General features: G+C 43.9%; 1 protein-coding gene across 2 annotated transcripts in view; it reads left to right on the top strand.

Annotated features, from left to right (window-relative positions):
- Positions 1–15,454, top strand: part of Tcp11l1 (t-complex 11 like 1) — a 29,544-nt gene that overhangs the window by 2,422 nt on the left and 11,668 nt on the right. The window contains exons 2-4 of one of the 2 annotated variants that reach the window (XM_051144273.1): positions 11,035–11,167; positions 12,394–12,514; positions 13,443–13,663. In XM_051144273.1, coding sequence (XP_051000230.1) covers positions 11,035–11,167; positions 12,394–12,514; positions 13,443–13,663 — 475 coding nt within the window. The remainder of the gene's footprint in view (positions 1–11,034; positions 11,168–12,393; positions 12,515–13,442; positions 13,664–15,454) is intronic. The other variant, XM_051144274.1, reaches the window with a different exon arrangement.

Raw genomic sequence — 15,454 nt, 5'->3', positions numbered from 1 at the left:
CTGTTGGTTGCTGCTGGTCACAGTTTGTTAAGTACTCGTGTGCAAAGAAGAAACAAGAGGAAATTAGATGGTGAAGACCAAACTTGTTCCCAATCAGCAGAAGGTGTCTAACAATAATGCCACTCCCTTTCCGACCCCGACTCAGGGATCGCTTTCCTTTGTTCTCCATCATTTTTTCTCTCATATCTAGTGCTAAAAGGGTAGAAGAAAAGGGGTAGAGAAGGACGGAGGGAAGAAGAACTCATAATGTAGCAAATGGTAGTCACACAAGCACTGTAGAGGCATAGAGAGTGTAGACGGAAGAACTGCCCCTGGATGGACTGTTGGAGCCCCAAGCACTTCTTCATTCTCCTGTGCCTTCTGGGCTGAGCTGAGCAAATTTCTCAGTCATGTGGAGCCTGCCACTATGTGCAGCTCACCACAGACCCAAAAGGATGAGTCTACTAGATCAGCTTCTGGAACCTCCAAAACTATACGCCAACTCCCAACTTGCTTTGTAGACCAGGCTGGCCTTGAACTCACAGAGATCTGTCTGCCTCTGCCTCCCTGAGGACTGGGATTACAGGCATGTGCCACTGCACCTGCCCCAAGTGTTTGGCTTTTTAAAGATTTATTTATTTATTATTATGCATACAATGCTCTGCCTCCATGTACACCTGCAGGCCAGAAGAGGGCATCAGATCACATTACAGATGGTTGTGAGCCACCATGTGGTTGCTGGGAATTGAACTCAGGACCTCTGGAAGAGCAGACAGTGCTCTTAACCTCTGAGCCATCTCCCCAGCCCCCAAGTAGTTTTTAAGATCCAGCGTCACGTAGGCCAGGCTGACCTCACGCTCTCTCTGTAGCTAAGGAGAACCTTGAGCTTTTCATTTTCCTGTCTCCATTTTCAAAGTGCCTGGTTACAGACTTGTACTACCGTGTGTGTGTGTGTGTGTGTGTGTGTGTGTGTGTGTGTGTGTGTATGCATGTATGTGTGTATGTATGTATGTATGTATGTGTTTGAATCAAGGTCTCACTCTGTAGACTAGGCTGCCCTGGAGCTCACTTTGTGGGTTGGCCTCAAACCCATGTAGTCTAATAGCCTCAGTCCAAGTGCTGGGATTACAGGTATAAGCTACCACACCCAACAACGTTTTCTCTCATTTATCTCCAGTATTTCTTACAGCAGCAGAGAACTAACAGAACTGGTAGTGTGGTTTTTCTTAACCATGTTAGTTTCTAATAAGTGAGGGTTTTTGGTCTATGTTTTCAGTTACTCTGTGAAGGATGGGACTTGCTTTTTAGCATTCTGTCCATGATGGCACAGCTTATTTCTAAGGCAAGAGCATTTCCCCCAGCACCTATGGTCAAGTTTTCAGGGAGCTAGACGCTTCTAAAACAGACCCAGGTTTCATTTCTAGCACCTACATTGGGCGACGGACAACCGCTTATAATTGTAGCTCCAGGAGATCCATTGTTTTTCTCCACTTTGGGTGCCAGCACTCATAATTCATATAGCTATATCTAGACTCACATAATTATTTTAAATATTATTTTTAAAATTAATATTTGAGCCAGATGGTGGTGACACACCTTTGATCCGAGCACTCAGGAGGGCAGTCTTTGAGTTCGAGGCAAGTTGGGTCTACAGATTGAGTTGTAGGGCTACACAGAGAAACCCTGTCTCAAACAAAAAGTGTTGAGTTTCATTAAAAAATAATTGAAGCCAGTGTAGTGGCACATGCCTTTAATCCCAGCACTCAGATATTGAAGTCTCCTGGTGAAGAAAACCCCTAAGCCCCAGGCAGCCTTTAAACCATAAAGATGAAGAGGCCAAGACCTTTTAAATTTTCAAAACGTAGGCCTTAGCTGGGCAGACTCTCAACGATCGCACCTAAGTTAACCTGTCCACCTTGCCTCACCCAGCCTCGTGGCCATCTGTCTCCCAGGCTCACAGTCACATCTGTCTCCTCCCATGTATCCTGAAAAAAGGCTTTTTTCTTTCCTCTTCCTAGAGTCCCAGAGTTCTCTACCAGGAAGTCCCACCATCCACTTCTTGTCCTTCTACTCAGCTCATTGACCAATCAGACTTTCATTGATGGCTGCTACGTCCATACAAGACATTCCTCTACACTCTGCCTCCCAGGTGCTAGGGTTAACGGGGTACGCTGCCATGCCAGGCTAAAATAAATCTCTTTTTATGATTTACTATTATAAATGTTGAATGTGTATCTGGCTTTTATGCCCTGTATATCCTGGGTCATATAAAATTTCTTGAGTGAAAAAGAATCACAAAAGCCAGGCACAGTGGCACATACCTTTGATGGCTGGAGAGATGGCTCAGTGGTTAAGAGTACTAGCTGCTCTTCCAAAGGACCTGGGTTCAATTCCCAGGAACCACATGGCAGCTCACAACTGCCTGTAACTCCAGTTCCAGGGATCTGACACCCTCATACCAATTCACATAAAACAAAAATAAATAAACCCCCAGCGCCCACAAGGTAAAGCCAGGTCAATCTCTGTGAGTTCCAGGCTAGCCTGGTCTGTAAATTCTAGGACGGCTGGAACTACAGACAAAAGATTCTTGGGGAAAATTAATAGTAACCAGTATGTATATATCTCTATATCAGTTTCAACTACATAACCCGAAGTAAGATGGATGGATGTATACACACACACACACACACACACACACACACACACACACACACGCGCGCGCGCGCGCGCCTCAAATCCTTAGGTTCCTTAGAACTTTACAAATAGAATGTGCAACTCTCAGAACATGGTTGGATGATGACCTTTGTAACTGCAAACCGCACCACAACCTTGAATTGCTAGAATATGGTCATTACCTCCCAGAATTCTCTGGTGCCCCTTGGCAGCAAATCCCATCTGTCCATTACAGTGTTGTGTTTTTTCCTCCCAGCACCAAGCTCCCAGAATAATGACTCATGAGACTCATTTATATATTTACAAATACCTAAGCCATATAGCTGGGCTGTTCTCTGATTAGCTCATAATTCAACCTATTTATACGAATCTACATTCTGCCATGTTGCGGCTGGTTACCTCTGCTCAGGTACCATACACATGTCCTCTTCATGTCTTCCTGGAGAATCTCCCCTGTGCCTGGCTCTATCCCAGAATCCTTTCTGCCTGCCAGATGTCCCACCTCCTATTTTCTGTCTCAGTTTTGGCCATTAACTTTTTATTGACAGGTGATGCTTCCATATAGACAGGAGAGATCCCTTCTACATCACAGCCCTTGGTAACCAATGATCTGCTTTCTGTATAATCTTGCTGTTTGTGTAACTTTATATAAATGGAATTTTGGGGACTGGAGAGATGATAGCTCAGTGGTTAAGAGCACTGGCTGTTCTTCCAAAGGTTCTGGGTTCATTTCCAAGCACCCACATGGCAACTTATAACTGTCTGTAACTCTACTTCCAGGGAATCTGACATCTTGACATATACAAACAGGCAGAATACCAGTGTACATAAAATGTAAAAATAAATAAATGAATCATCTTTTTTAAAAAAATGGTGGTACACATCTGTAATCCCAGTAATCAGGGAGGCAGAGGCAGGCAGATCTCTATGAGTTTGAGGCCAGCCTGGTTTACAAAGTGAGTCCAGAAAGGCTACACAGAGAAATCCTATCTCGAAAAACAAAAACAAAAAACAAAACAAACAAACAAAAAGGAATTTTCGGGCTCATGTGATGGCTCAGTGGGTAAAGGCACTCACTCCCTGCCAGGCTTCATGACCTAAGTTCAGTCTTTGGGACCCATAGCATAAAAAGAGAGAACCAGCTCCCACAACTTGTCTCTAGCCTCCACACGTGGTACACAACACAACACATATGTATTAATTTTAAAATAATTTTTAAAATAGAATTCTAGTGAATATTGTTGCTTTTATCTGACATTATCACTTGAGACAGTTCTTCTGAAATTTGTGGTTTGCATTTAAGAGCAGTTTCTTTGTGTTGCCAAGGAACATCCATTTGTAGTGATACACAGTTTCTTTATTCTTCTGCAATTGGTAGACATTTGAATTTGTCAAGCTTTTGTGAATAAGATTTTTAATATATGAACACAAATCTTTTCATAATCTTGTTTTCTTGGGTAATGGATTAGGACTGGGTTTCTGAGTCATGTGGTTAAGAGAGCTGAGGATATAGGTCAACTGGTAAAATATTTGCTCAAGCATAAAGATATGAATTTAAATTCCATAAGTCACATAAAACAGCTAGATGTGGTGGCACGTGCCTATAATTCCAGACCAGAAGAGTCAGAGACTCAGCAGAGCTTGTAGCCAGACAACCTAGCATAGGGTGAGTTCCAAGTTCAGACCATCCCGCTCACAAAACAAGAAGGAAGGTTCCTGGGAAATGACATCCAGGATTGATCTCTGGCCCCAACATACATACACACACACACACACACACACACAGGCACGCGTTGTGTGCGAAACCACATCAACTGTTGCTTCTAGACACTCTGCCTTTGTGCCAGTGTTCAGCTTATTTGCGTGCTCAGCCTGCTTCTGGCCAGAGCTAGTGCATATGTTGTTACAGCTCACAGTGGGTTTAATCTGCATTTCCCTAATGACAATTAACATTTTTCCATGTGCTTACTAGGCAATTGTATATCTTCTGTGAAGAAGTGTGTGTTTGACTCTTTTGCTCACGTTTTCTTGGCTGTTTGCTGTCTATTACTGAGTTATGGGATCTATAGAGCTGGCTATCTGTCTGTCAGGTGCTTCACCTGTGCTGTCTCTTGAGGCTACTTCCAGGTTCTCAGTAGATCTTTCACAGAGTACAAGTTTTAAATGCAAGTCTAACTTACCCGTTTTTCTTCTTAGAGTTTGAGCTTTTTGTATTGTAAAATTAATGTAGAGGCTTTTTCTACACCTGTTCTAGCTCCCAAATAGTGACATGGAGATCTGTTACATTTAAAGCACTCTAGCTGGGCAGGCACGCAGCTCTTCTAGCCCAGCTGTGCTGGCCCAGCCTGCTTCCCAGCCCTGTGCCCCACCACCCGCCAGCTCAGTCTCACCCTGGCTCCTCCTGCTCCATGTTTGTCCTCATGGCAACTCCCTCCTGGCTCCTGAGTTCTCACAGCAACCTTCTCCTTTTCTCTCTCCCTCCCCCGGGGGCCCCTAACTGGGATTGGAAGTGCTACATCAATTCTCCTGCCCAGCTATTGGCTGTTCAGCTCCTTCTTAACCATTCAGAGATGATGGAGAACAATGTTTGCATTGGAACAGGAGATTCTTCAGTAGCAATGACAGTGTTCATGTCCTGATTGCAACCAGATCCCTGGGCACAGAATCAACCTCTGAATATACAGTGCACTAAACCAGCTCCCCAACATTGTATCCTAAAACAAACAAACAAACAAACAAAACCCTGCTTCATCTAAGATCACAAAGATTTTCTTTCATCTTATAAAAGTTATATTATCTTTTTAAAAACGATTTATTCCAAATAGTGTTCAGCCTGCCTGTGTGCCTGCACACCAGAAGAGGGCACCAGATCTCATTATAAGTGGTTATGAGCCACCATGTGGTTGCTGGGAATTGAGCCCAGGACCTCTGGCAGAGCAGCCAGTCCTCTTAACCACTGAGCTATCTCTCCAGCCCCAAGTTTTATTATTTTAGCTGTTACATCTATGTTAACAACTCATTTTGAATTGGTTTTTGTTTATCTTGGAGGAAAGAATTGAGTATCTCTCTCTCTTTTATTTTAATGTCATTGTTCTTTGTCATTGTTGTTTTGAGACAGGGTCTCTTTATATAGCCCATGCTGTCCTGGAATTCACTGTGTACACCAGGCTAGCCTCAAACCTAGATATGCCTGTTTCTGAGTCCTGAGATTAAAGATGTGCACCATCACACCCTGCTGAGTGTCATTCCTTTTTGTTTTTGTTTTTTGTTTGTTTTTCAAGACAGGGTTTCTCTGTGTAGCTCTGCCTATCCTGAAACTCACAGGCATGTGCCACCAGCGCCTGGCTGTCATTCTTTTGTATATGGGTGTTTGTTTTAGAAATATTTCATTAAGCTGGGCATGGTGGCACACACCTATAATCCCAGCATTTAGGAGGCAGAGGCAGGGAGATCTCTGTGAATTCAAGGGCAACCTGGTCTACAAAGCAAGTCCAGGACAGCCAAGGCTACACAGAGAAACCCTGTCATAAAAAACAAAAAGAATTTTATTAAAATTGCCCTCCGACTACATATATATACACACAAGAGTGTGTCTGACTCTGTGTGTGTGTGTGTGTGTGTGTGTGTGTGTGTGTGTGTGTGTGTGTATTTGGGCCTATTTCTGTATTCTCTGTCATTTTGTGTGTCTGTGTATGTAAAACTTTATAGTCTTGATGATTATAGCTTGATAGAAAGTCTTGAAAGCAGCACAAATCTTCTAGTCATCTTTCTAGAATAGTCTTGGCTCTCCGGGTCTTTTGCATTTTCATGTACATTTTCGAATCAATTGGGAATTTTCAAAAGAGTCTGCTGGGATTTTGTTTAGGATACGTTCAATCAGTAGACTGACTTAGAGAAAATTTACATCTCCAAAATGTCAAGAATTGAAAAAAAATATTATTTAGGCTTTATTTGGGACATTTATTCTATTTTACCAATATGGATGATGTTAATTTTATTTTTATTTTGTATTAATATTTTCTGGAAATGCTGAGAATTTTGTGAGGAAGAATTCTGAAGACTTCTACAACTTTCTCATATGTGATTTAATAAAGTTTTTGTTGTTGTTGTTTGTTTTTGGGGGGTTGTTTTGTTTTAACCAAACAGGCTATAGCCAGCTCTTAGATTTGGTTCCCTTCTCAGGGGGCAGTGGGGAGCAAAGGAAAAGAATAAAGTTGGAAGGAGATGTATTTTTCTTTACCCTTGGAACTTTTCATCTGTTAAACCCTGGGCAAAGCATCGACGTTGCTTATCTGGTTTTAAGGTGAGATGGCATCACCATCCCAGGAGACTAAGGAATTCTCCAGTCCCTGGCCCTCGGAGGATCAACATCAGACTGAGACTAAGTAGAAGTACAATTCTCCTGTCCTGCCCAGACTCTGTATCCAAAACCCTGGGAGGCCAGCAGCCAGCCCCGCGCTCACTCCCTGTGGCTTAAAGCAGGAGAAACATGGCCACAGACCGCCTCCCTAGGGGTAAGCCTACCCCCTTGCTCCTTGCTTCAGAACAGTAAGGGGGAATTTTACCAGAACTTCTGATGCAGAAGATACACCTCAGGCTGCATTGAAAGAAATGAAAGCATGGAAAACAGTTCTGAGGCTGTTTGCAGTCAGCACAGGAGCAAAGGCTTCAGGACTTTCTAGAAAGAGATTTGGGAGGAGGTGCTTATAGTGGATGCACACATGTTTTTGTTTGATCCCAAGTGTGGGATGGGGAACGGATTTGTGAGAAAACAGGTGATATTTATCCACTAGGAGATGAGCCACCTCGCGAGGGGGCATGGTGTCTGTCAGCTGAAACACTTCTTAGTACAGACTCTGAGAGGAGATACATGTGCCCACCACAGGAGGCAGGGGCTTTTGGGTCTTGGAATTGTTTGGCTGTTCATCACTCCACTTCCAGAAGCTCCTAGAGAGAACTGCTCCAGAGCATGCTTTGGGACTCTGGGTTCTGGCTTCTGTTCCAGGTTTCAGGAGCAACTTTGGTTGAATTGCTGGTCTGCTGAAATCCTGCCAACTATGCCAAAGGAATCGCTCCCAGGAACTGATTCCACAAAGGTCTACTTCTCCTGTTCCCATTAACCTCTTTTCTCTCCTATCTAGGGTAGGTGGGTTGAAAGGGAGGTGTAAGAATGAAAGAATGTCAAATAAAGTAGGTTTTAAAAAGGTCAAAGCCTACAGGTGCTCCTGTGACTTTTTTAGTTTTTGATTTAGCAGGTCTGTCTGTATATTATAGAATTCTAGTACTCTTACCTTCTGATCTCTTCATTGGCAAGCTACAAAGATCTCAGTCTGTCTTTCTATCTTGTACTAGGTTTTTACTTTGAGATAGTGTCACAGATATATAACCCAGACTGACCTTGAACTTGTTATGTAGCTGAGACTGGTCTTGAACTCCTGACCCTCTTGCCTTTTTGTTTTGGTTTTGGTTTTTTGTTTGTTTTTTGAGATAAGGTTTCTGTGTAGCCTTGGCTGTAGGCTGTAGGTGTAATTAAAATTTTTGTTTGTTTGTTTTTTGTTTTTTGAGACAGACTTTCTTTGTGTAGCCTTGGCTGTCCTAGACTCACTTTGTAGACTACACTGGCTTCGAACTTAGTGATCTGCCTGCCTCTGCCTCCCCAGTGCTGGGATTAAAGGCGTACGCCACCACACTTGGCTAAAAAAAAACTATTTTTATTTTGCGTTCCTTAAATCTCTTTCTCCCTATTCCACCCCAGTCCTTTCCAACACCCAACACCAGCTAGGAGAGAAAGAAGGTTAGTGGGGAGAAGGGGCGTAGATTTCTTTGGCTACTTCCTGCTGTTTAGGGTTGTCAGGTTCCTTGGGGCAAGTCTAATCTCTGTTTCAGAATATCTCCAACTTTTTCTCATCACACTGCATCAACAGCAAGCAGGAGCAGCAGAGGGAGGTGCCAGCAGTCTTCTTCTTCTTTTTTTTTTTTTTTGGTTTTTCGAGACAGGGTTTCTCTGTGTAGCCTTGGCCATCCTGGACTCACTTTGTAGACCAGGCTGGCCTCGAATTTACAGCGATCCGCAGTCTTCTTTCTTGGAGCCCCCAATCTCCTCTTTCCATCTGGCATTTATCCCCGCAGGTGAGGGCCACACCCCTGCAGGAGTAGTTCCCAGCTGACAAAGATCACGCGCCCTCTCATGAGGCAGTTATCAGCTGTGGACAAACTGGAGCAGCCCCCATATCCCACACCTGGGATTAAAACAAAAACATAGCTGGGCGGTGGTGGCGCACACCTTGGGAGGCAGAGGCAAGCAGATCTCTGTGAGTTTGAGGCCAGCCAGGTCTACAAAGCGAGTCCAGAACAGTCAAGGCTACACAGAGGAACGCTGTCTCAAAAAACCAAAAACAAAAACAAAACGTTTACATATTGTAGGCTTCTGGAGGCAAAGGGCCGTAAACACCAGTACTTAATTTGTAACATTCAGCCTGTGGAGATAATGTAATAGATATATCTAAGGCCAGATCCAAGGCTGAGCTGCCTTCAGTAGCATGCATTAGATCAGTAATACCTAATTCCCGTTTTCCTGGGAGTCCATTACTTCTGGACTGGCCAGGGAAATCTGGCTGGTATTGTTGGTGGCCCCCTCCCCCCCCCCACCCCCTACCCCCCGCCTGCCGATGGGCCCCTCCTGCTGTTTCCCGCTGGTAAGATGTTACCTTGCACATCACTTTTAGATTGACAATCCCTAGCCCAATGTTTTCCTTTCCCACATCGGCTACAGTACCCTGGACGTCTTGGCACCTCATAGCCATCATGGCCAGAGGCTCCTTGTTCTGCCCTATGAGTACCATTTACTCCACATTGAGTGCACCTGTTATCTTGAGGTCTGGAACTTTTAACCTTACAGTTTCTTTGTACAAGACCAATTCTGCCACAATTAAAGCACCGGCTGTTATGATATCTGTGACCTCTTGCTATAGCTTGTCCTACAGTATTGTTTTGGTGTTCTGGAAAGCTAATATTAACTGTTTCTCTTACCTGTTCATCTAATGGAGCTCCTCTTTAAGGGTCTGATTGCCCTCTTACACTCCGTGTTAGCATTCTCATATGCCATAATGAGTTTCAATGCCTGTTTGGTGTCAGAATCTATTATTGCTCTATCAAGCACTGATCCCAATCTCTGCAAAAATTCTGTGAAGGCTTCCCCAGGCCCTTGAAATATCTTAATAAAGAGAACAGTTATCTTACCAGGTTCCTCTACCATGTCCCAAGCTCTTAAGGCTGCAACACGACATTGTTCAATCACTGTATCATCATATTGGACTTATCTTAAGTCAGCAACATATAAACCAAAACTTCCACAACACTTGGCTGTCCTGCAACTCCCTCTGTAAATCAGGCTGCCCTCGAACTCACAGAGATCTGCCTGCCTCTGTCTCCAGAGTACTGGGATTAAAGGCGTGTGTCATTAAAGTAAGTTTTTATTTTATTTTTTTTAAGTGTGTGTGTGTGTGTGTGTGTGTGTTTTAGAGGACAAGTGGATTTGTTTCTCTGTCAATGCAGGTCCCAGGGATTGAACTCAGGCTGTCAGGCTTGGTAGCAAGCACCTTTCCCCGCTAAGCCATCTCATGGATCTTAGGGTAGTGACTTTGACCTTGCTCAAGAATTAATACTGTTTTAATTTTGGGAAATATCAGTGTTAGTGCAAAAGTAAGTTGTTTGTGGGAGCAGAAAATATCCTTTTAGATATATTTGTGTTTGTGTGTGTGCTTATGGGCTCACACATTCCACAGTGCACATGGGAAGGTCAGAGGAGTCAGTTCTGATCTTCTGCCGTGTGGGTTCCAAGGACGGGACTCAAACCAACAGGCTTGGCAGCAGTCCCCTTCCCCTACTGTGTCACCTCATTGACACCAGAGAAGATCTTAAAGCTGGTATTTTCCTTTTGGGAAGTCAGGAGTTAGCAGAGGCAGAATGTAAACCTTCAGCTTTTTGGAGTGATGAAACCTGTAATTTAAAATTTCAGTCCCAATTTACTGTAGGTTTTTCCACTAAGCAGTCTTAGTGGGTACCATGTTTTGTGTATTACATAAATGCTCATTACTTTTAGCATTCTAGGTAAAAGGAAAATAAGAAAAAAGCTAAACCTGTTGTCTGAAATGTTGGGATTCACCAGCACTTGGAAGGAAGAGGCGGGTAGATCACTGAGTTTGAGGCCTGCCAGTTCTATAAAATGTGTCCAGGACAGCCAAGGCTACACAGAAAAACCCTGTCTCAAAGATCTAAATAAATAAATAAATATAAATAAATAAAGTTGGGATACAGTTATCACTGCAGCTGCCATCTGGGGCCTTAGTTTAACAGACACTCTTACACTGCTTTCTGTTACAGCCAGTCCTCCTCGGCTTGTCACTGTAGAGGAACTTCTAGAGACAGCAAAAGGAGTCACCAACATGGCTCTGGCCCACGAAATTGTAGTAAATGGAGACTTCCGGATTAACGCCGTTGAGTTAGCAGAAGGCAGGTGCGTGTGCAGACTTGTTTACTGGAGCTTTCCCTCTTCTGGGAATAACTTTTCATTCCATGCCAGCGTGTTCAAGTACGTTCTTCCTTTGGTACATTAGTGCTAAAAATGTTCCTAGGTTAGGAGTGACTGTTGTGCATGAGGGTCTGAAAGCCACGCATGCTTCAGGATACAGGTAAAGGGTCTGCAGTCTGAAGATCTTTGGTGCCGTCTCTTCCCTTTAAGATTTAGCCATCCTTTTCTCACTGTTTTCAGTGTATTCGTTTCCTTGTAACTATGACATTGTTCTGGAGTTATCATCTAAGTTGCATCCTTTGCCAGATTTTAAACTATGTGAAAGTAAGGCAGCCGGGTGAGGTGGCACATGGTTGTAATCCCAGTACTCAGGAAGTGCAGGCAGGAGAATCAGTTCAAGGTCCTCCTTAGCTATATGGTAAGTTAGAAGTCAGGCTACAGGAGTCCCTATCTCAAAAACCAAAAGACAATAATAACAGTAAAAGCTGCCTCTGTAGTTAAGATACTTACTGCTCTTGCAAGAGGACTTGAGTTCAATTTCACGCAGCTATGCTGGGCAGTGTACAATCTCCTGTAACTCCATTTCCAGGGGATCCCTCGTCTCTGGCCTTTGTAGGCACCTGTATTCACCTATGTGTATCATAGGAACTTGCTGCTGTCAGAGAAACTAAAATTAGCAACTCTGAACTTTCCAGTCTTTCGGGAATTTTACACTTTTAAGTTTTGTGTGTGTGAGTGTTTTTCCTGCATGTATGTATGTGCAGCATGTGCATGCTGGTGCCCACAGAGGTCAGAGGAGGGTGTTGGACCTCCGGGATCTGCAGTTATGGAGAGCTGTGAGCTCCCATGCGGATGCTAGGAAGTAAATCCCCGTCTTCTGCAAGAGCAGCAAGTGCTCTTGGCCACTGAGCCATTTCTCCAGCCCCGAGTCTTCATTCTTTATGGCAATGTTATGTGGTAGTCACTGGATTCGTGTTGCCTACTACGTGAGGTGAAAGCCTCTCAAGAGGCAAAGGAAATAGTATGTTGTCAGCTTATGTCTGGGATGTCTTTCCTTGGTCCTTATGGTTTTGAAGGTTTGTCACCGTACAGCCATAGAATTTATGATCTGAAAGTGATTTTAAGCTCTCACACATACTATATTATATATAAATATATAATATATATACACATGTAAATAATATGTCTTTTTTTTATCCTGTTGTCTTCAGCTTGGAGAAGAGAGTAAAGGAGATTGTGCATAAAGCATTCTGGGATTGTTTGAGTGTCCAGCTAAGTGAAGATCCTCCAACATATGACCATGCCATCAAACTTGTAGGAGAGATCAAAGAGGTGAGACGGAGAGTGAGTGGTGCTTAGGGAGTGTTCAGTCAGCCTCTGTGTTAGTTTAGAACACTAAAGAAATTGAGGGCCACAAAGTAAAATGATTTGAAGGAATTTTGATTGGGTACTTTTCACTTAGCAGCACTGTTCTTTTCTTTTTTGGTTTTTCAAGACAGGGTCTCTCTGTGTAGCCTTGGCTGTTCTGGACTAACTTTGTAGACCAGGCTGGCCTTGAAATCACAAAGATCAGCCTGCCTCTGCCTCCCGAGTGCTGGGATTAAAGGCGTGCGCCACCATCGCCCAGCTACCACCACTGTTCTTTAAAGCTTTTTCTTCAGCCAAGCCATGGTAACCTGAAGGCACTACTTATGTACAACAACAACAACAACAAAGTAAATATTATGTGGAGACTACAAAGCTTGGGTCATGAAATCTAGGGTATTTATAAATTTTTAATAGGTGTGGACACATTCAGTTTATGTTAGCTAAATGTGATTTGTGCTTTTGGATAAAGAAGACTCTGTGGTTGGCTCACAGGCTTCCGTAGCCACTGGCCTTTCCTTTGCTTATCATTGATCAGTTTCAGCCAAACATAGTAATACATACCTATGATCCTAGCACTTGGGAAACTGAGGCAGAAGGACAGCTAGCTTGTAGTCAGATGGGACAGCACAGCGAGACCCTGCCTCAAAGAACATAGACAAACTACCAACAAACTCCCAGGGTGGTTGTTGTTTGGCTTTTGGTTTTTTTCATCCAGGTGATTGCTAGAATATGAACAGAGCTTAATTAGCTATCTAAATGATTTGTGCTCATATTTGCCTGTAGCTTTGTTAAACAAGAACCTAAAACTATGTCCAGCATTATAATAGCCGCTGATGATCCTTTACTTTTGAATAGTAATAATTATGTATGTTACAAATGTGCTCTCTTGTAGACCCTGTTATCTTTCTTGCTGCCTGGTCACACTAGACTAAGAAACCAGATAACAGAAGCGTTGGATCTGGAGCTGATAAAACAGGAAGCAGAGAACGGGGCCCTAGACATTTCCAAGCTGGCAGAATTCATTACTGGCATGATGGGGACATTGTGTGCACCTGCTCGAGATGAGGAAGTAAAAAAACTAAAGGACATTAAGGAAATAGTGCCTCTTTTCAGGTATGAAATGTGTCTGTCATAGCACACCTAGTTGGAAACCTGTGCATATTTATACTTCCTCACGCCTAGGGACTCAGTCATTTCAAAAGTGTTTTAAAACAAACTTCTAAAACACAGAAATGTAGGAATTTTACCAATCACAGCCACTGTTTTTGTAGCACTAATAGGCTAAGGTAGGATCTTGAGTTCAAATCCCGGTTTGGGGCACATAGTGAGATACTGTCTGAAAAATGAATGCGTGAGGGCTGAAGAGCTGGCCGAGTGGTTAAGAGCGCTGGCTGCTCTTCCCAGCTACCTCATGGCAGCTCACAACTGTCTGTAACTCCAGCTCCAGGGGATCAAACACCTCACACAGACATACATGCAGGCAAAACACCAATGCACATGGAATAATAAATCATTTTTTAAAGTGAATGGCTAAATAAACAAGGGAGATCGCAGTTCTTCTTAGTTCCTGCTGATTGTGGCTGCGATGACTCAGGCTGTCCAGTCTTTGACTTATAAAGAGAAGTCAGGAGCATGCTTGGTTTCCCCTGCGTCAGTAGCTGCCCACGGGCAGTCCTGCAGAACTGATGGAGCATCTGCAGTAGAGGTGGCATGCCTTTCTGGAAAGTGGGCTGCTGTGGCTCAGTGAGCGGCATGAAATAGCAGGGGCCCCAGGGGCATCTTTCCATGTACATGATTTTCATGCAAAGACTGTGGCTGCAAAGGGCCATGGACCCTTGATCTCCTGCCCGTGTGCAGGGCCACACCTGCACCTGAGCCTAACCCACCTCCGGCAGGTGGACACTTAGCAGGCCATAGTCGTGGCATAGGCCAGACAGGATGGAGGGTGTTCTCAGTAGCAGGTCGGGAGTTTGTCCTTTGGGTACAGAGTGTCAACTAGCAATTATGACACTGAACTAGAGCATAGAATAACCCCAGAGAAACTGGGGTGTAAGAGAGAGGAAGAAGGAATAAAGGCCATTTTTGTTTTGTTTGGAACAGTGTCTCTCATGTAGCCCTAGCTGTTCTGGAGCTCCATTTGTGGATCAGGCTGGCCTCAAACTTGCAGAGATCCTCTTGCCTCTGCCTTTAGAGTGCTGGCACTGAAGACGGAGCCACCTCGCCAGCTCATTCTCATTCTTTGCTTAGGAAGTGGCTCGAGCTATGTAAGCATGAAGATGAAGGAGCTTTTGCTCAGGTCAAGATCTCTGCCCTTCAGGCTGCCAGGAGGGCTGACCTAGGACCAAGGAACATGTTCTGGGCTGGAAAGGCAGTGTTGAGTGTGAGCAGCAGAGGGTGAGACTAGGGGGTTAAAGTACCATAAAATTTTGCGGTCTTTCAAGCCAGTAAGTATTTGTGTTCTAGATTTTTTACTTTTTAGAAAATATTTTTATTTTATTTTAATTATATGTATGAGTGTCTGTGGGTATAGGCATGTGAGTGAGGATGCCTGAGGAGGCCAGAGAGCTACCCAACATAGGTGCTGGGAACTGAAATAAAGTCCTTCCTCTCTGATGTTTTTAGTTAAGTGGACATAAAACCTAGCCAGCACAAGCTGGGCACGGTGGCGCACACCTTTAGTCCTAGCACTCGGGAGGCAGAGGCAGGTGAATCTGGTGAATCTCTTGAGTTCTGAGTTCGAGGCCAGCCTGGCCTACAATGTGAATCCAGGCCAGTTAGGGCTCTGTTACACAGAGAAACCCTGTCTCAAAACAAAGAAACAAAAATCTAGCCAGCACAACTGATCCCTTGCCAGCTTTACACAAACTCATCACTTTTCAACTAGAACCTTTTTTTTCCCCACAT

Source organism: Acomys russatus, chromosome 4 (genome assembly GCF_903995435.1).
Source record: "Acomys russatus chromosome 4, mAcoRus1.1, whole genome shotgun sequence".
NCBI classification, from domain to species: domain Eukaryota; kingdom Metazoa; phylum Chordata; class Mammalia; order Rodentia; family Muridae; genus Acomys; species Acomys russatus.
Note: the sequence above shows the minus strand (reverse complement) of the source record. Positions and strands in the feature narration are given on the sequence as shown.